The sequence below is a fragment of the Myotis lucifugus genome, unplaced genomic scaffold (assembly GCF_000147115.1).
Source record: "Myotis lucifugus unplaced genomic scaffold, Myoluc2.0 scaffold_194, whole genome shotgun sequence".
Lineage (NCBI taxonomy): Eukaryota > Metazoa > Chordata > Mammalia > Chiroptera > Vespertilionidae > Myotis > Myotis lucifugus.
The window spans coordinates 2,220,062-2,240,130 of NW_005871242.1; the positions used below are offsets into that span (position 1 = coordinate 2,220,062).

Here is a 20,069-nt window from a genome sequence, read left to right on the forward strand (position 1 = left end):
TGTTCTCTCTGTCGTTTCCCCCTTCCCTCCTGCAGTACGGCCTGACTCCCCTGCACATGGCCGTCCACCACAACCACCTGGACATCGTCAAGCTGCTGCTGCCGCGGGGCGGCTCCCCACACAGTCCTGCTTTGGTAAGCCTCCCCGATCCCCAGCAGGAGCCCGGAGAGCAGCTGCCTGCTTCCTCCCGGGAGGGCTGTTCCAGAAGCAGCCAAAGGGCTCTGGTGTTTGCTTTTATTTTGCCTCAGAAATCTCGCCTCACTGTCTCAGCTCAGCTCTCCCCTGCAGTATGTTTGCCACTGTTTGGGGACCAGGAGTGGGTGGGAAGTGGGTAACACTTCGTAGCCTCAGGTTACCTCACAGAGGTGGATTCTTTTCACACAATAACGTGTCCCCGAAGCGCCAGTGTCAGCTGAGTTTTGCACGTGGGCCACCCAAGGTCAGCACGCACAGGCGTCTCCACGTGTGGCCCGTCTCCGTCAGTCTCGTTCCAGCGCAGTGACTGCACATTGAGAAATACGCGGGGCTGTGAGTGAACTTGCCGGAACCTTGACAAAAGGGACCTATTTTGAATGTGAATATTCACACCCCCTCCTCCCCCCAAATCTATTCCTCTTGTGAGTTCAGACTTTCAGGTTGTGGTGGTTTTGAACGAGGCACAGCCATGGATGTCACATGTAGACACATGTCCAGTGTGCCGGCCTCCTGCAGCCTCTGCAGCGCCTGCTCAGGGCAGCAGCCTCATGGCCACCTAAGGGAACGGAGGAAAGGGAGCTGACAGGCTGGCTTATGTAAGACCAGACTGGCGGGGCTGGCTTATGTAAGACCAGACTGGCGGGTGGGGGTGGGGGTGATGCAAGGTGTTGGGAGGAAGCTGGACAGAGGATCACTTTTGGGGACAGGCTGCCCCCTGTGGGACGAGAGGGTCGCTGTGGGGCTGGTGGCCACACTAGGAGGAGGGACCAGGAGAGGGAGCAGGGCTTGGGTCAGGACTCAGGCAGTCCCTGCGTTCTGGAGCTCACCACCCGCCATCCGATAGGGCGGCCAAGACTCGGAAGGATAATTTCTGGGGAAGCAAACCCCAGTGCTCAGCCCAGCAGCAGGAGTGTGCAGGCTGCCTCTGAGGAGGGAGCTGTCAGGTGCGCTGGTGTGCGGGTCCAGCTGACACCTGGGGACGCAGGGCAGTCAGGGACAATCAGTTCCGTTTGTCTTCCCTCTTCAGAATGGATGCTCCTCTGAGTTTTACAGCCTCCCTGTCCTGCAGACAGTGTCTCCCAGGTGCCCCTGTCTCCTTGGGCTCCCGTCCCCGCCGCTGTTGTAGCAAAGCCCACGTCACTGTGTAGACAGAGCATGCGGCCCTGCTCTGATGTGACTTACTCCTGCATCTAAAAATAACAAGCTGGGCTCCCCTCCTCCTTCCACCCCCTCCTTCTAGCAAAGAAACCAGGGCCAGGTTCATGGTATTTAAAGAGAGATTTATCCAGGCACGAACACTGTACAGATGGGTTTTGTTTCCATGGCAAAAAATAGTTTACCAAGTCGTCTGGCAATTTTGTAGAATTTCTCATGCAAATCTCTCTGCACCCAAACCAAACCCTCCCCTTTCTAATTTTGATGCTAATGTTGTTCTAACATTTCGGCAGCTCTCTCTCCAGCGGGGCGTGCCTTGGGATGAGCTCATTTCCTGGGGAAAGCAGAGCCTTGGACTGGCACCTGGCCCTCCCTAACCTCTCCCTGACTCTCCTGCCTCCTTCCTCCTTGTCCTTGTCACCTACAGGTCATTCACTCCCTTCAGTCCTGGTTTCGGGAAAGCTCAGAGTGGCGGTCCCTGTTTTGAGATGGACAGTGGTAGCTCAGCTGTAACCTCGGTCACCTGGCAGCCAGAGCCACCTCCAGGGCCCGCTGGCCCTTTTGGCGGGACAGGGTACTGTCCTTGCCAGTGTGACATCACAGCTGCCCAGGAGCCTGGGACTCCTAACATACTTTCATGAATATACTTCAAATTGTTCCAGTCACTGTCCTCTGTACATGAACAGAAGTCCTAGTAGTCGTTGCTTTTATGTAGTGACTGCCTGCTGTGGGCCGGGCACCCAGCTAGGTGTGCAGCTGCCTCCTCCCAGCTCACCCTGACAGCTGCACTGAGCAGACATTCCCCGACACTCCTCTGAGAGAGAGAGTGATCTCCGTTTAGGGATGGCTCCAGAGCTCAGGCTTGATCCACTGAACCACAGCTCTTTTCTTCGCTCTCTTTTGATATAATACAAAATTCATTTTGTGTAATTACCTTTATTATCATCAAAATGCCATCTTGTTATGGGAAAACAACCTACAAAGAAGAATTTAATGTTTTCTCGTAACATAATCAAATTAAAAAGGAGAAACACTCCAATGAATTATCTTACATAATTATTTAAAGGGAATGATTTTTTTAATTCAATTTCATTTGGGGGGTAAGTTACAACTTTTCATTTCTCCACAAAAACCCACTTGGCAGATGGCTCTGCCCCTGACCCCCAGTGCTATAAAACTGTATTGTTCAGCCACCCCACCCCCACCACCACCCCATTTTTCTTATTTTCTCATCAGTGATCCTGGCAGAATCAGAAATGTTGGTTTTCCCAGTAAGACCGTGGCTGGCAGGAGAGACTCCGTTCTCTGGGACAGCGTGAAGCATGCTGGCCAGGGTGGGGGGCCCATATGCCTTATGCCATCTGCTCTGGGGCTGGGTGGACATGTGCTTACGCAGTCATGGTCCTGCTCCGAGGCCCTCAGGCCTGGCATCCCCATGGGCCCTGAGTGCTTTGGGACCATGATCCTCAAAGTGTGGCTCTCGGACCATCGGCATCAGCATCACCGGGGAGCTTGTTAGGAACACAGAATCTTGGGTCTCCCTAGAGCTTCTGGGTCAGGATCCGCATTTTAACAAGACCCCCGAGTGCTCTCAGACACACTGAAGCGTTAGAAGCGCAGCGCCCTCTGGAAGAAGCTGGGATCTGGAGTCAGAAGGCCAGGCTCGGGCCAGCTGCTATTCCATTTGCTAGGTGACATCGGATAAGCCACTTGGCCTCTCAGAGAACTGGCTTATTTATCCACAAAGTGAGGAAATAACCAAAAGGCCTACATGGTGGCAGTGACGCTCAAGAGGGACGATGTAAGTGAAAGTGGTCTCCATGGTGACGGTGACGACCAAAGTCATGGCCACCTGTCCGCAGTGGGGTGAGGTGCCTACTCCTGAACGTAAATCTATGCACTGCTTCCTTCACTGAGAAAGTCCTACCACCAAAAAGAAAAGCCGGCTGAATAAGCTGACAAAGCTGACTTTGGGGTCAGCTCCTTTATCTCATCATGGACTAAACACATCTTATGGGCCATACCGAGCTTTATTACTCTTACATCTTTTTAAAATATATATATTTTTATTGATTTCAGAGAGGAAGGGAGAGGGAGAGAGAGGCAGAAACATCAATGATGAGAGAGAATCATTGGCTACTTTCTGCACGCCCCACACTGGGGATGGAGCCCGCAACCCTGGCCTGTGCCCTGACCAGGAATCGAACCGTGACCTCCTGGATCATAAGTGGATGCTCAACTACTGAGCCGTGCCAGTTGGGAAATTACTCTTATATCTTAATTTTGGAACGTGCCTTCAAATATTATTGTATTTGATCTATTCAACAACTTTGAGAACAAGGTAGATGTTATTATCCACCTTTCATGGCTTAAAAAATACAAACGGAAGTCTAGACGTTGCTGAAGGGCTTGCATGCATTGCACGGCTAGTCAGAGCGGAACAGAACCGACTCCGCGTCTCCAAGTCCCTTGCCAGGCGCCTGTCCTCTTCCTCCACCTGCCTGAAGCCGGCAAGCCCAGCGCACAGGGAAAGAAGGGCTCTGCTGCTTTTCCTTTATGAAATGTTGGGGGCTTGTTCTTAAAGCAGGAAGGAGGGAGAGGGAGCCTTGTATTTTCTCACTTACCTAGTTTTCTCGGGGTTCCATAGGCAGCCTACTTGCACCCCAGCATCTGTTAGTGAGAGCACTCCCTGCACAGCCGTTTATCAGGGCCTGATAGAGGAAATAGGGGGTGAGAAAAGGCGCAGGACTTCACCGGCTCCAAATCACATAGACTTGGTTCGTTTGTTTCCTGAAGTTGCCCTCCTGGGTGACACCTGCCCTGCTCGGAGGGAGGGTGTCCAGCCAGCCAAGGTCCAGGCCTAACCCCCCCGCCCCCTAGAGGATTAAATGTGAGGCAGGTGCTCACGTCGTCTGCTCAGCATCCCTGGAACCATTCTTGTGTTTCAGAATGGCTACACCCCTTTGCACATCGCTGCCAAGCAGAACCAGATGGAGGTGGCCCGCAATCTGCTGCAGTACGGGGCGTCCCCGAACGCAGAGTCGGTGCAGGGCGTGACACCCCTTCACCTGGCTGCCCAGGATGGTCATGCGGAGATGGTGGCCCTGCTACTCTCCAGACAAGCCAACGGCAACCTGGGGAACAAGGTAAACAGGGTGCCTTCCGGCTGGCCCTGGGATCTCAGTCATGGTTTAGTGTTAGCTAGCTGGACATTATGTCTGAATATCGGGCACCCCCTGGGGCCCAGGTTCTGAATTAGGTGGTGTGTATGTGTATGTGTGCGTGTGTGTGTGTGTGCGCGCGCGCAATCCTTACAACAGCCCTTTGTAGCTTTTATCTCAGTTTTATAAGTGGGGAAAAAAAAAACGGATTCAGAGAGGTTGCATATTCCCAAGGTTGCATGACCCCGAGCCAACACCTTTGCTGACTCCTTTTAAATAGATGAGTTCAAGAATCAGCAAAAAGGTCAATAATAAAATCCACAATACACATTCCCAAACATAGGCCAGTATTGCATTCAGGAATGTATTTAGTAATTTGGTACTAACTATTCTTTTTCAGTAGGGAGGATATGCTTTTAAATGCCAATCTATGCATGAAAATAGGAGTTCTCAATCCAGGGATTACTAGCATATGAGTCTGAAACCTTTCAAATGTGTACACAACATTTTGGGAGGATGGGCCTGTGAGCATTTTTCTGGATAAAGTGTTCATGGTTTTCCTTGGCCTCTCCAAGGGATGCATGACCCGAGAAAGACTAAGAGTCACTTCTTTTTAAAAATAGTTTCATTGAACTCTAATTCACAGCCTGTAAAATTCACCCTTTTGAATTGTACTCTTCAGTGGCTTTTGGTATAGTTGTAGAATTGGGCAGCCATCACCACTATCTAATTTAAGAACATTGTTATCACCCCAAAAGGAAACCTCATACCCATTAGCTGTCACTTCCCATGTCTACCAAACCCCCCAGTCCCTGGCACATCTGTCACTATGAACTTGGCCTATTTGGGACCTTTCATACAATACACAGAGCTACTTCTTTAGATGATAAATGAACATAATACAGCTTCAGAAAAGCATGTTTTTCCTGACATTTTTGGGGAGTGTGCACAAAACAAACGAGATCTCTGGTGCATGACTCTCCTCATGAGAAAGCTCTGATGAGAGATCCAAGAATACGGTGTTTTTAGTCCCAGCAAGAGAGCCTCTTTCATTTCCACAGTGCAACACTGGCTGTGATCTAATCACACGCTACATGTAAATGGCACATCGTGCTTTTCAGTGTGTTTTCATCTTTCTCAAGTGATCTTTACTTTGCTCTTGAAATAGATCAGTGCTAATCCATATCTTCTAGATAAGGAAACGAAAGGTTCTGAAGTTCATCTTGAATCTTGGGAATAGGGAATGTTACAATTGGAAAGTACATGAAGCTCATCTGGTTCAGAGGTCAGCGAACTGGGACCTATTGGCCCAATCCGGCCCACCACTTGTTTGTGCTAATAAAGCTTTATTGGAACACACATGCCTCATTTGTTTATGTGTCGGCCATCCCTGCTTTCTCACTGTAACTGGCAGGGTTGGGTAGTTGCAAGAGAGATACAAGCCGAAAATATTGACGATCTGGCCCTTAACAGAAAGTGTTGCTGACCTCTGACTGACTTTGACCACCTCATGTTTTAGAGAAGGATACGCAGGCTCAGAGCTGGAGGAGCTTTGCTGGTCGGTGGCCGCAGAGCAGGTTCAGCTCCCAGGCCTCCGCTCTTCCATTGTGGCCTGGAACTCTTTACTGGCTACAAGATGATACAATTCTTTTTCTTTCCAGAGCGGACTCACCCCCCTCCACCTGGTGGCACAAGAAGGCCACGTTTCAGTGGCAGACATGCTGATCAAACACGGTGTCATGGTGGACGCCCCCACCCGGGTAAGGCTCCCCTGCCCTGTGTGCGCCCATCGCCCTGCCCAGTGCCTGCCTCCCTCACGCTTCAGAACTGACACCTCCTCGGAGCTTAGAAACGCCAAGGACGCAGCGACATATTCTTCTCTGCCCCTTCCTAGGGGTGGCAGTGGAGTTTGAAGACACCAATCCTCATTGCCTCACTTTCCAGTTGGGAACTTTGAAGTTTGCTAGACCTTTGAGCCTCTATAGTGAGAAACTGAGAGGAACGTTTAATCATGATTCCAAGACCCGTCTTACTGGTACATGAGCCTGGTATCAAAACGCCAGGCTTCCCAGGATTCACTAGACAATTCAGCCTTTTATTCCAGCGTTCAGTCGAATGCAGCTCAGCTTTTATGGACCTCTCTGTGTGCAAAATGCTCTGTGAAGCGACTGAGGATAACCGTGCACACCCGGGCGGTGAATCTGCCTCGAGGCATCTGTAGCTTAGTGTGGGCGTGACTGTCAGAGGCCAGAGGGACAGCCTAGCGTGATTTCCCGAGAAGAGAGGCCCCAGAGAGCCACTCGAAGCACCAAGGAGGAGAGAGTTTCCGTTTGGTAGAAGAAGGAGGCTTGAAGAAGTGGCATTCGATTCCTTTTTGTCACAAAGCAGCTGTGTTAAAGAAGGGACAGTGTGACACCCCTCCAACCCCACCCCACCCCACCCCACCCCCGAAGTTCCACAGGAACACCAGTCAACAACATGACGTGAGGTCTTCCCTGAGAAAAATCTAGAAACTCTATTTTATCCCCAGTTGTTTGCAGCCTCAACAGAAATCTGCTTGAAAACCAAGGATGTTCTGGATTTCTGAGGCTTCTTTTGTGGGCCCAGTTTAGTCTTTTGGGGCCCTGTCCTGAGAGACCCTATTCTGTGGGTTAGGACCTGGTAGGTCCCTAAGCCATATCATTACTCGGGGTTCAGCATAGGGTCTGTGTCGACATGGTGTCTGAAATCTGGCCCCGGCCCTCCAGGAACACTTAGACCACAGGGCTCAGAGGGCCTTAGCTTGTCGGACTTTGGAGGGAGCACCGGATTATTCAGCAGAACAGAGTCCTTGAAAATAAGCTCCTTTGTAGCCAAAATGCAAATGAATAAATACCCAAAGCCCACTCATTTCAAACAGTGACCAGTTCCTATAAAATCCATTATATTGCAGCTCAGCAACGTGGACAGCCTTTTGGGGGAATTTGCAATGGGATTTCCCACCTTCCTAGTGCGAATATATCTGCTCTTATCCAAGTCACAGTGATCTCCAACTGTACTCACCTAAGCCCCCTTCCCAGCAAAGGGCCTGATGGCTGACCCCCTCAGCAGAACCTCTCTCGGCTTCTACAACACGGGTCTTCTGCTTTCCTCCTACCCCCTGGCAATCCCTCCCTCACAGTCCTCTTCTCTGGTCTCCCTCTGTGTTGCCTCAGCACATGGGCCCCCTTTTCTCTCTCTGCGTGTATCCTAGGTGACCTCGCTCCTCTCCCAGGCTTTAAACTCCTCATAGGTGTCTCCTCATAGGTGTCTTCACCGGGCCCCAGCAGTGCTAAGGCTGCCTGCTCCAATCTCCCCTCGGCTCCCTCCTGGCATCTCAGACTTCACTTGTCTGACACTGAGCCCTGTTCCCTCCCAGGCCAACGGTACCTGACTGGCCATGGCCGTACAGCTTACACCTCATCGCAGCTGTCAGCCTTCCAAAGGGTTTCCCCATCCGTATTCTCTCTCTCTCTCTCTCTCTCTCTCTCTCTCTCTCTCTCTCCTCACCCAAAGATATGTTTTCATTGTGGGGGTTTTTTTTAAGAGAGAGAGAGAGAGAGAGAGAGAGAGAGAGAGAGAAGCATCGATGTGAGAAACATTGATTGGTTGCCTTCTTGTATACGTCCCTACCAGGGATTAGACACAACATTTTGGTGTACGGGATGACACTCCACCCAACAGAGCCACCGGCCAGGGCCATGCTCTCTTTTCATCAGCTCTGTTGTGAGGATTTTATTAATGCACAGCTTATAGAGGCTCTTGGTACGCCCAGAAGCCCTGCTGGTCACCCGTTCTCATCTCTTGCTTTTCAGATGGGTTACACCCCCCTCCACGTGGCCAGTCATTATGGAAACATCAAGATGGTGAAGTTCCTGCTACAGCACCAGGCAGACGTCAATGCCAAGACCAAGGTAGAGGGACGCCTGAGACCTGCCTCCTATATTGACCCTTCCTAAGTGCCAAATTAGTATGCAGCCAGAGTGACTCTGGGCTCCCTCGGGGCTCTGCCACAATTCTGAGCTGTGACCCTGGAGGAGGAAATGGGGAAAATGCATGTTTGTGTTGCACGTGGAAGACGGATAGACGCTGTGGTGTGTGGGCAGGTCTTTCTCTCGGAGCTCGCTAATCCTGCCAAAATGTCTACCTCGCCTTACAGCTAGGATACAGCCCCTTGCACCAGGCGGCCCAGCAGGGACACACAGACATCGTGACACTGCTTCTCAAAAATGGTGCTTCCCCAAACGAGGTCAGCTCGGTGAGTGCCCACCCGGTTCCTGATTTCGGACAAACTGTGCTCCTGGGCAGCGCTGCGAGCCTTAACCACAGGGTCTCGGTCTGTCCTTACTGCGTGGCTGGGGCCTGGACGGGCTGCTGTACCATAAAGTCGTAGCTGCCTGGGTCCCCCCAGGCCAGGGCGTGCTGTGGTTAGATTCTCCTTCTGGTGAACTGAGGTTATCTTTTCAAGCACCGTTTACCCTCCCCCCTTTAGTTTTGCTTACATGCAGTTGTTGAAACTCTCTCTAAAACATGTGAAGCTGCTCTCAGTGTGGTACAGTGAACAACACCAAACGCCCTGCGTGGCTCGTGACCTGGCAGGGCCTCAGGGCCGTCCTTAGCAACGTCGGTGATCGTTGTTGAGTGTGACCTTGCTCGCCTGACAGTGCACGGGTTGTGCTAGGTCATCTCTAAGGCTGCTTACAGCTCCGAGAGTGTGTGGACTTTTGATCATGGATGTGGTTGCTGAGAGCCTAATTGGAATGGGCTGAATCTGTGGGGGCCCAGGGCACATCCTGGAACTAGAGAACTTAAAAGGAAAAAAAAAAAGCCTCAATATCAGTTTACTCTCACTTTGATCTTTCTCTTAAAATGAGTGTAGAGAATACATCCCTCCCCTACTTCTGGTAATTTGTGGTTTCCGATTGGCCTGAGGGAGTTCGTTGAAGTATATGGATGACTTGAACCATCTTATTGCTCAGTTACTGACACCCAAAGAACCGGCATTGAGAGCAGTGAACAGCGTTGCCCTGTACCCTCATCTTCCTGGCGCCTTCCTGTCTCATTTCTCCCCAGTTGGCTCCCTCATGGAAGTTTTTGACTTGTCCTGGCAAGATTTCCCTGCTCGTGTGTCAAGGTTCTTGCACTCATCACTATAGAGTTAAAGTATCCCTGCCCTCCTCTCTCACATACCTGGCTAACGTCTGGCACATGTCTGGGCTCGCAAGTGTGCAGGGGTTCGAGGTGCAATCTGTCCACCTGCAACCCTCATAGCGGTTAGAATGTGAGCTGTCCTCCCAGACGCCATTCCCTTGTCTGATCGCGCCCTCTCTCTGCTGTTTTCCCCAGAATGGAACCACGCCTCTGGCAATAGCCAAGCGCTTGGGCTACATCTCTGTAACAGACGTGCTCAAGGTTGTCACAGATGAACCCAGTGTCGTGGTATGTCTGCTTCTTTGCATCCTCCACCCCGAACACACAGCCTGACTGGGTGCCCCTATGGGTTACTCTCAGAGCTGGCCCTCTTCTGGTAGAAAGAACCAAGCCTAAAGGTGGGAGGGTCTTCTCCGTCCGATGGAGTTGCACTGCCACCTAGTGGTAGGAGGAATTGGGGGCTGACCTAAAGGGGCAGCAGTAAGACGGGCTTGGGGCAGAGATGAGGCCATGGGAAGCGGGTGTGTCATGTTTATCTCCCCTGTGATTCCTGTCAGACTTCGGCTTCCAGGCTGACAGCCTCTTTTCATTTGGGACAAAGCTCCTTTCCCTCCTCCTTCCTGTCTCCATGGTCATAACCAGGTAACTGCTGTCTCAGTGTTCTATTTGGGTTGAATTCTCTGCTTTTTCTCATTTTAGTTAGTCAGTGACAAGCACCGGATGAGTTTCCCTGAGACAGTAGATGAGATCCTGGATGTTTCTGAAGATGAAGGTAAAGTCTGGGAATTGACATCAGTCGGGGTACAGTCGGGGGACACGTGGGCTCTGAGCCTCCCCGAGTGCTTCCCGGCCCACTCAGGCGTGTGTCCCTATGGCACAGCACAGCACCTCTGGCCTGAACTGAAACCAGAGAGAAACTGCTTTTCAAAGATGTTCTCTGCCCTCAGAAATACTTCATTAATGTAATTTTTTAGAAGGAAAATCTACATCTTGGAGATTAAAATACAACATCCCATGACGTTTCATAAATATGTGTTTGCATATATTATGCATAGACTATGATTCTACTCAGATCAATGATCAGAGCTGTAAAGAACTGCCATCAAGTTCTGCCTGGTGCTTTCCTTGAGCAAACAACAAGCTGTTTATTTTAAAATCTGTATGAATCTGTTTAATAAGCTGCCCTTCTGACCTCCTCAGGGGTCAGAAAGTTTGGGGGTATGTCCATTTTCAACTTCTGTGAACCAGGTTCTTGTAGGAAAAAAACCCTCGGATGTCAGTAGTTGGACTGGACTGGGTTATCTCTCTGGCCCTTGAATGAATAACTTTGCCACTAGATGATTAAAGCTGTGCTTGTGTCCCCTGTGGTGATATGCCTCTCGCTTTAACTGACTGCAATCCTGTCCTTTCTTAAACTTGGCTCTTCTTTGCTTTCCAGGAACCGCTCATATATCTATAATGGGTATGAAACACTTTCTGTTCCCTGTGGTCCTTTCTCACAGTGCATTTCACCCCAAGCAATCCAAGCTCTCACTAATCCATTCCTGCTTTCCACCCTCCTCTGGCGGCTAACACTCCGGAGCCGGGAGCTTTGACTAAAACAGGAAATGTACACCCATAAGATCCATGCCCTGGCGGGGAGCTCCCGCCTGTCCATCTCTGTGTCTGTGCCCATGCCACTGTGTTTGTGATCATAACTGCATGAGCTGTTGTTGTATTTCATTCTGTCAGCTCCAGATCACAGAGTCAGGACACTCACTGCTAAGGGACAGCAGATGACACTGCAGAGTCGAGGGCTCCGACTCCAGTGCAAGCCAGGAAAGAGAAACGGAGAGGCAGTCTGGGTTGTAGGCAGAGTGTGAACCTGTGGTGACGGGTTGAGGAAGTAGTGAGGCTCCACCTGCCATGGTTACAAGAACCCCTCAGCCCTTCAGAACGAACGGGTGCAGTTCCGTGGTAGCTTGTGCTTCTGCGGTGTGTGGAGTGGAAAAGAACAGAAGCAGCCCTTTCTTTGGTGTCACTGCACACTCTACAAGGGCTCTTTGGAAATGGAATTTGCCAACCCAAAAAAAAAAGTTCTTTCTGGTTGTATTTTTTTTTCTTCTACAAAGACTGGTACAGACTAAGATGCTAGGAGCTGCCGCCCTGCTCTGGGTACCAGGGCTGGAGGAACAGGGCTGGTCAAAGACGTTGCTAATGGTCCCCTTCAATCATCTGAGCCTTCCTCCACTCCTCGGCACTGAGGACCAGGCAGAGCACTTGTTTAAAAGAAAGAGGAAGTCTCCATTCCGTCACTCACTTAAACTTGTGTGGTTTCAGGAGAAGAACTCGTCGGCTCCAGGGCTGAGAGGCAGGACTCCAGGGATGTAGATGAAGAGAAAGAGCTGCTGGATTTTGTGCCGAAGCTGGATCAAGTGTAAGAAGTGCCCATCCCGTGGATGGCCGAGGTCCTGCCCTGGATCTCAGAGCAGAGAAAAGTCACTGGAAGGCCAGCCCCTGGGTGTGCCCCTGACAGGGATATAGTTGCTGATCGGTTGGACTGTGGTCCAGCACCTTAGGATAAATTAACTCGGTAGCTTGAGCATCAAGTGGGGACATGGAGGCCTCCCTTACAGCATATTGGCTGGGGGTGTCTTCCCTCCTCTTCCGATACCTCTGCCTCCCTCATTCACAGTCTCATATGCACACCCCTTCTCCCTCTCACATACTGTTTCTCACCCAGAAAAATCCATTGAGAAAATTCACATTAGAAACTGGTGCCTGAGCTCTAACACTGACCACATCCTTCCACACATTAGGGAAAACCCACAGAGAGGCTGTCTCTGCCCGGAACACATTTCTCACTCCTCCCTGTGACGCTGCGAGTTACTTTGCTGTGGGCACATTAGCACACGGGGATTTTCTACAAATGAATCTAGAAGAGACCACTGTGTGGAAACACTGAGCTCTCAGCATTTTCTGGACAGACAGATGTGTGCCAGCGTAGTCCCGTGGCTTATACAAAGCAGGACAGTGGGACAAGCAGGAAGTGAAACAACAAGGATATGTAATCAATTCGTATTTTTTGAACATCACTTAGAAAGAAGTACAAGACTTGGCCCCTGGCCATAAAGAAACTACAGATTTATTTGGTAGGATCAACACACACCCAGAGGTCATATAGCAATGCAGAATAAGGTGTGGAGGCCAGAGCGAGGGTTCTGTCAACAAGGGCTCTGAGGCTAAGAACTGGGCTGATGAGAGTGGGGAGGATCCCTGGAGGAGGTGGGCCCTTCTGTGATGTCGTGAGGGACAGTGGGGCTCTGGGGAAAGGCTTTGAGGCGAAGGGAGGAAGCTGGTCAGTGGTGGAGGCTGAGTTGTATTGCATGTGCAAATGGGGGGGGGCGGGTCCAGGCTGTGGTGAGGGAGCAGACTGGGTAGTTATTATGGGGTACAGAGGTGTTTCACTTAGGCCTCCCATGGAAGAAGGGGGACCACTTGGAAGGATCGTCTCTGATTTTCCAATTGTCTTGGTGCACAGGGTGGAATCTCCAGCCATCCCAAGGATTCCCTGTGTCACACCTGAGACAGTGGTGATCAGATCTGAAGAGCCAGAGCAGGTAAGAAGCATCCTTTCTCTTGTTTTCATTTTGTGGCGAGCAGAGACCCCCGGGACAATGATTGCTTCGAGATGACCTGGGGTACGAGAGGAGCTAACAGTTGAAACACGTGTAGCATTTACCGAGCCCTCAGATCCGAGATTCTACTGCTCCTCGTAGCCCCTGGGGTGTCAGTGTCCTCATTATCCCAGACGTGACTGACATGGCGTCTCGCAGAGCCCACGGGCGTGGGAAACACCATTACGCTGGTTCAGTCATGAGCAAGGCTGAGAACTGACGCCAGAAGTTCAGCTCAAAGGCCCATGTTCTTACGGTCCCGACCCCGGTGCACGCATGCGCTCTCTGCAGCCATGGGGGCAGCAGGTCACGGTGCTGGAGAGCTAGCCCGAGGCTGCACCTGCCTCTACAGCGAAGTTTCGGGCACGTCACAGAACCCTGCGCTCCTTTTCTTTCACATCAGTGAAAAGGGAGCAGTTTCTGCCTCGCCTTCCTTAAGGGATTACTGGGAGCTTAAAATACCAATAGGAATAGAAGAGGGTGTCAGAAAGATTGTTCCCACTGGGATATTACTCATTGCAGTACCCTACCGTGTGGCTCCCTGGATGGCATCTGAATTTGTCTTCAACAAGGGTCGGAGGGTTTAAAACAATTTCATTTCCCCTTGGTTACTTTTATGCCATTGGCACTCTTTCCCGCCCCCCCCCCCCGCCCCCCCCAGAACAAGGGGTTTTTCTAGCATAAAAAGAAAGCAGTGTGGTGTTTGAGGTTGGAAATGACAGCCTGAGGCCTGATAACTGAGCCAGGGGTGTCTGTGTCCCACAAAGCCTGGTCTCTTCCACTGCCCCTGACGGGAGGTGTGTCTAAGTGCAGCAGCCATAGCCATAGCCCTGGCCCCACGTGGCTGTGAAGCTGTCCATTCTAGGCTAGGTGTATTGTGGTGGCGGATATTGGTGTCACTCATTGGGTGGCATTTGGGGGACATGGTCAGATACGGCCCTGGTCCTGCTGGGGCACACTCCCTGGGTGCTGCCCAGATCAACAAAAGCAGCTGGTGGAGCTGTGTCCTGCTCTTTCTTGACCAACCCATTCTCTACGACTCCTCAAAATCAGCAGGTGTTGCTGGAGTCCTACTGTGTGCCCTGCATAGGGCCGGATGGCAGACTAGGAGACCCAGACCTGCCTTGTAGGAGCTGATGGTCCAACCGGCAAGGGTGGACTCAGCTACATGAAACCATTTAGCACAAAATGAGGGAAGCGTAAATATCCAGGTGCTCAACAGTGTGGTGTGAGTTTTTCCAGATCAGACTCAAAGGGAAAAATTGATGGAGGGGGCGAGACATGAAAAGTGAAGAGTGAAGGAGAGGGACAAGGGCGTCTGCACCTGTGGGAAAGCATGAGCAGAGCAGAGGAGAATAGGCCTGGAGGGGATGGAGACAGGTCCAGGCCCTGATGGCTTTCAGAGTCCTTGTGTGCGGCAGCCCCATGACCTATAGTTGCAGCATTACTGTGAGGCAGGGTCTGTCCCATTTGTAGATGAGATAACAGGAAGCTGCCCGTCCGTCACCCCCACCCCCCACCGCCACACACACACACACACACACACACACACACACACACACACAAGGGCACTGGTCCGTTCCAGTCACCTCGTGTACCTCAGGTGCCTACAGGACAAGGAGCTCACCCAGAACTAAAGAACGAGTAGGCGATGGTACAGGGTCTGTTGCCAACTCTAGTGTGAAAACCAAGCCACCTCAAGCAGAGGTTTCAGGCTGGGGTGTAGCTGGAGAACAGGGGGGTAGGTCAGCAGTGGGCACAGGACCTAAGATTGAAGCCAGACTGGAGGGAGGACCTGCTCCGTCCGTTCCGAGACTCCGTCCCAGGGTCGTGAGCCGAGGAGTGGCCATGCTTCCTTTGACTCCAGGCACGCCTTGCACCCACAGGTTCGGCAGTGAGCCTGTGGGTGCACTTCCTCCGTTGGTCTCCGTGGTTACTGGCGAGGAGGTGCTCCTGAGCCTCCCCAGCCGGGCTCAGCATCGGCGGTCCCGAGACCAGCACCTGTGGCCTGGGAGGGGCTAAGACAGTTGTCCTTCTCCTCCTCCTCAGGCATCTAAAGAGTATGATGAAGACTCACTCATCCCCAGCAGCCCGGCCACAGAGACCTCAGACAACATCAGCCCGGTGGCCAGCCCCGTGCACACAGGGTGAGTGGCCCCTGCGAGGGACTGGACCCCCACGCTCCCTGTCTCGGAGGGAGCACGTGGATACCCAACACGGATCTGCCTGTGCCCTAGGTTTCTGGTGAGCTTCATGGTGGACGCCCGGGGAGGCTCCATGAGAGGGAGTCGGCACAACGGCCTGCGGGTGGTGATCCCGCCTCGGACGTGTGCGGCACCCACTCGCATCACCTGCCGCCTGGTCAAGCCGCAGAAGCTGAGCACGCCGCCCCCGCTGGCCGAGGAGGAGGGCCTGGCCAGCAGGATCATCGCGCTGGGGCCCACGGGGGCTCAGTTCTTGAGGTTCGAGGCCTCTCTGTGCAGGGTGCCCCTAACCTGTCCCTGCCCTGTGGGTCCATCACGGTCACCTCGGCAGCAACCACAGAGCCATCCGCCACAGGGCAGAGAGAGGACGAGCCTGGTGCCCCCATCATCTCATTTCTCTGCTGTCCTGACAGGAGCAGCACCCTGAGCCCCCGCCCCCTTTAACTGCCTGCTCCTGGTACACGAAGGAGTCCACAGCCCGGGTGGAGCTCAATACTCTCCAACCCCGTATGACACTAGAGAAGGGACGGGAAGACAGAGCTACTTTGGGGACCCCCCCCCCAGGGTTTAATTATTTCAGCTTCAAAATGGTCTTACTGGACTAAGACAATTTTACAGCCTCACCCCATGGCTGGCAAGATCAATGGGCTTCGAAGCCCATTCATTCCTCACCTCGTCTGCGTCTGCGGCAGGCGGGGCTTCTGCCGGAGCTTTGTTATTCTTCAGGCACCACGGCTGGCGGCTGGCAGCAGCTGGCGCGTGGGGACAGGTCTTGCCCAGGAGGCCCTGCCTTCTCATCTCTGTCCACTCCCTGTCTCCACCCCAAGCTCTCATCCACCACTTGTAAAGCAGCCCACAGAGGCCTCTGTGCTGATTCCCCTTTGAGTGTAGTCCCGAAAGCCTCCCGTCATGATCGCTGTGCTGGTGGGAAGCCGGGGCTCCGAGAGGCGCTATGCAGAGATGCCAGGCGGGCTCCAGGGCAGAGCTGTTTGCCTGGTGGTGACCGACAGGGGCCATGGGTGGCTCGGGAACCTGAGGCAGGTCTGTTCCACAGTCGGGACCTGCCCATAGGTGGGGCCCCACTGTGCCAAAAGGACCCCTTCTCCCTCCAGGCAGGAACCAGATGCCCCACACCCCCCTCTTCCCTCCCTTGGCCACAAGGCGCACACGCCTGAGTCCTCACACCTCCCCACCATGCGCTCTGTGCCCGCAGCCCTGTGATTGTGGAGATCCCCCACTTCGCCTCCCATGGCCGCGGGGATCGCGAGCTCGTGGTGCTGCGGAGTGAAAACGGCTCCGTGTGGAAGGAACACAAGAGCCGCTACGGAGAAAGCTACCTGGACCAGATCCTCAACGGAATGGACGAAGGTAACTGAGCCCCACAGGCCCCAGACCAGGCGCCTTCCTTCTGGAAGATGGCATTTGAGGCTGGACTTTGGGGGTGGGCTGTTGGCCGCCTGGAGTTTGGAGAGCCCCGAGAGCCTGCAGAGGGCCCATTTAGTGCAGTTCCGGGTCCCTAGGGCAGTGGTCGGCAAACTGACCCCTATGTGCCACCTGCATCTCCTTCTGCCTGACCTTCTGGCTGCAGGGATTTCTCCCTCCCACAGCCCAGCCTCCCCCCTCCCAGGCCCCCCACTGGGTGGAGGCCTGCCCCCGGAGAGAGCAGTGCTGAGGGGGCTCTGGGACATGGTGGGGCTGAGCCTGGGCTCAGCATGCCGGGGCTAAGGGCACCGTGCCCTGTGGTTCCAGAACTGGGGAGTCTGGAGGAGCTGGAGAAGAAGCGGGTGTGCCGCATCATCACCACGGACTTCCCCTTGTACTTCGTGATCATGTCCCGGCTCTGCCAGGACTACGACACCATCGGCCCTGAAGGGGGCTCTCTAAAGAGCAAGCTGGTGCCCCTGGTGCAGGCGACCTTCCCAGAAAACGCCGTCACCAAGAGAGTGAAGCTGGCTCTGCAGGTGACATGGCCTCCTCCTCACCCGATGGGGCGCCCCCTGCCCTGCCCCTACCGCACCCCGACAGAGTTCATGAAAGGTAGAAAGTGTTCAAGGCCCTCAGGAAGACGACCCTCACCCCCACACTTTTGTCCAGGGCCTGAAAGTTTCATTAGAGATTTGACCTTAAAGCTCAAAAGACAGTTGGGTGGGTGGGATCAGGCAACAGCTCCCTGTGAAGTTGCTGAATGTCCCGGATAAGGCATTAACCCACGTGGCCTCCTGGGGGGTACCATCCCGGCAATGAGGAGCCACAGGGAAATGGCAAGAAAGGGCTCAGAAAGGAGAGCTAAGCAGTGATGTCAGCCCTGGGCAGCCCTGGGTCCCACCTTTCCACTCCGTAGAGACAGCCCGCCTTCCCCTTGGGGACTGTGCTGTTTCCTGTCCACGAGCCCCTCTGAGGCTCTGGGGCTGAGTGTCCCCTGTTCGGCCCTTCGCAGGCCCAGCCTGTTCCAGATGAGCTTGTCACCAAACTCCTGGGCAACCAGGCCACGTTCAGCCCCATTGTCACCGTGGAGCCCAGGCGCCGGAAATTTCACCGGCCCATCGGGCTGCGGATCCCACTCCCTCCTTCCTGGACGGACAACCCACGGGACAGCGGGGAGGGAGACACCACCAGCCTGCGCCTGCTCTGCAGCGTCATTGGTGAGAGGTGACCCCTGGCCTCTGGCCTGTCTCCTGTCCTCCTTCCAGCCACTCCAGGGGGAGACAGGAGAAGGCAAAGATAGCCGTCGTCTCGCATTTTATTGGCTTGGCCTAGTGAGGTGCTCTCCAAAGGGATGGAGGGGTGATGCATCTGAGTAGAGTCCACGCCTTCCGTGGAAGCATCCCTGGCTGTTCTGGGAAGGGGTCTGTGGGTCGCTAGGAGGAGGGGGAGGAGAGTATGGGAGAACAGGGGAGGAGAGTATGGGAGAACAGGGGAGGAGAGTATGGGAGAACAGGGGAGGAGAGTATGGGAGAACAGGGGAGGAGAGTATGAGAGAACAGGTGTGCTCAGGGCTTCACCAGATATGCCTGTCTCTGCCCTGCACACTGGCCTCCCTGCTTTGGCAAGCTCTGTGTCTGTGTTCTGAAGACTGTCTCCCAGCCCATTCTCTGGTCCTGTTGTAGGAGGAACAGACCAAGCCCAGTGGGAAGATATAACAGGAACAACCAAGCTTGTATATGCCAACGAGTGTGCCACCTTCACCACCAACGTCTCTGCCAGGTGAGACGCGTCCCAGCCCAGGGGACTTCCGGGCCCTGCAAGGAGGAATCAGCGCTGCCCCTGCCGGTAGCCACCCTCATGCCCCCACCTGCCCATCCCAGGCTTGAACCTCAGTGTCCTCCACATCGAAGCCCTGCAGGGACCACCAGGAGTGCCAGAGAGGCCATGGCATGGCTTGCAGGTCACTCCTGTCTGGGTGGCAATGAAGCTCTCCATCGGGCATTTAGGAACGCGCTTATACTTAGCCCTCTCTTTTCAGGTTTTGGCTGTCGGACTGTCCTCGGACGGCTGAGGCCGTGAACTTCGCCACCCTGCTGTACAAGGAGCTGACCGCGGTGCCCTACATGGCCAAGTTTGTCATTTTTGCCAAGATGAATGACCCGCGAGAAGGGCGGGCTTCGCTGCTACTGTATGACGGACGATAAGGTGGACAAGACCCTCGAGCATCACGAGAACTTCGTTGAGGTGGCCCGGAGCAGGGACATAGAGGTAAGCACCGCACCCCTTTGTCACTGGGCACTCGAGGGCCGGCTCACTTTCCACGGTGAGACGGGAAATCCTTTCTTGGTGATGGGGGTAGGCTTCCTGGGCTGTCTCTTTTTTTAAAATATATTTTGATCGATTTCAGAGAGGAAGGGAGAGAGAGAGAGAGAGAGAGAGAGAGAGAGAGAGAGAGAGATCAATGATGAGAATCATTGATCAGCTGCCTCCTGCACGCCCCCTACTGGGGGTCAAGCCCACAACCCAGGCATGTGCCCTTGACCGGAATTGAACCCGGGACCCTTTAGTCCACAGGCCGACACCCTATCCACTGAGCCAAACCTGGTAGGGCCTGGGCTGTTTCTTTGATGCCCCTCTTGAGAAGCACCTGAAGGTGAGGAACGTCATTGTTGGCCCAGTGATTTGTGATGATGAGAGCTGACATTTGTTAAAGTCCTTAGGTACCAGCTAATAGTAAAAGTGCTTGACTAGCATAATCTCACCTGATTCTCAAAACTGTGTGTACTTTTATCCCCAATTTACAGATGAGGAGACTGAGGCTGAGAGAGGTTAAGTAACCTATCTAAGGTCACATAACTAAGTAAACAGTCGGGAAAGGATTTGTCCAAGTAGACTAACCCCAGAACCCACACTCTGACCTGCTGTGCTAGGGTTTTGGTAGCGTCCAGATGAGGAAGCAGGGGAGAGGGCGCGACAGATGATGACTGGATTGGAACCTGCCACTGGCCCCAGGATATTGGCTCATGTTAAGATGTGTGATAAGCCAGGACCTTCCCAAAAGTCTGGTCTTGAAGTTTGTGCTGAGCCTTTGTGGGTGGCTGACG

The 20,069-nt window shown here is 53.3% G+C and overlaps 1 protein-coding gene across 1 annotated transcript in view; it reads left to right on the forward strand.

The window, feature by feature from the left end:
• The window catches only part of LOC102425267 (ankyrin-1), an 81,248-nt gene that overhangs the window by 38,559 nt on the left and 22,620 nt on the right, over positions 1 to 20,069 (forward strand). Inside the window, 17 exon segments of the mRNA XM_023760824.1 lie at positions 36 to 134; positions 4,299 to 4,496; positions 6,173 to 6,271; positions 8,345 to 8,443; positions 8,689 to 8,787; positions 9,876 to 9,968; positions 10,380 to 10,452; positions 12,000 to 12,096; positions 13,201 to 13,279; positions 15,386 to 15,483; positions 15,574 to 15,798; positions 16,754 to 16,908; positions 17,290 to 17,501; positions 17,978 to 18,182; positions 18,648 to 18,744; positions 19,004 to 19,139; positions 19,141 to 19,233. Of these exon segments, the coding sequence (XP_023616592.1) occupies positions 36 to 134; positions 4,299 to 4,496; positions 6,173 to 6,271; positions 8,345 to 8,443; positions 8,689 to 8,787; positions 9,876 to 9,968; positions 10,380 to 10,452; positions 12,000 to 12,096; positions 13,201 to 13,279; positions 15,386 to 15,483; positions 15,574 to 15,798; positions 16,754 to 16,908; positions 17,290 to 17,501; positions 17,978 to 18,182; positions 18,648 to 18,744; positions 19,004 to 19,139; positions 19,141 to 19,233 (2,157 nt within the window).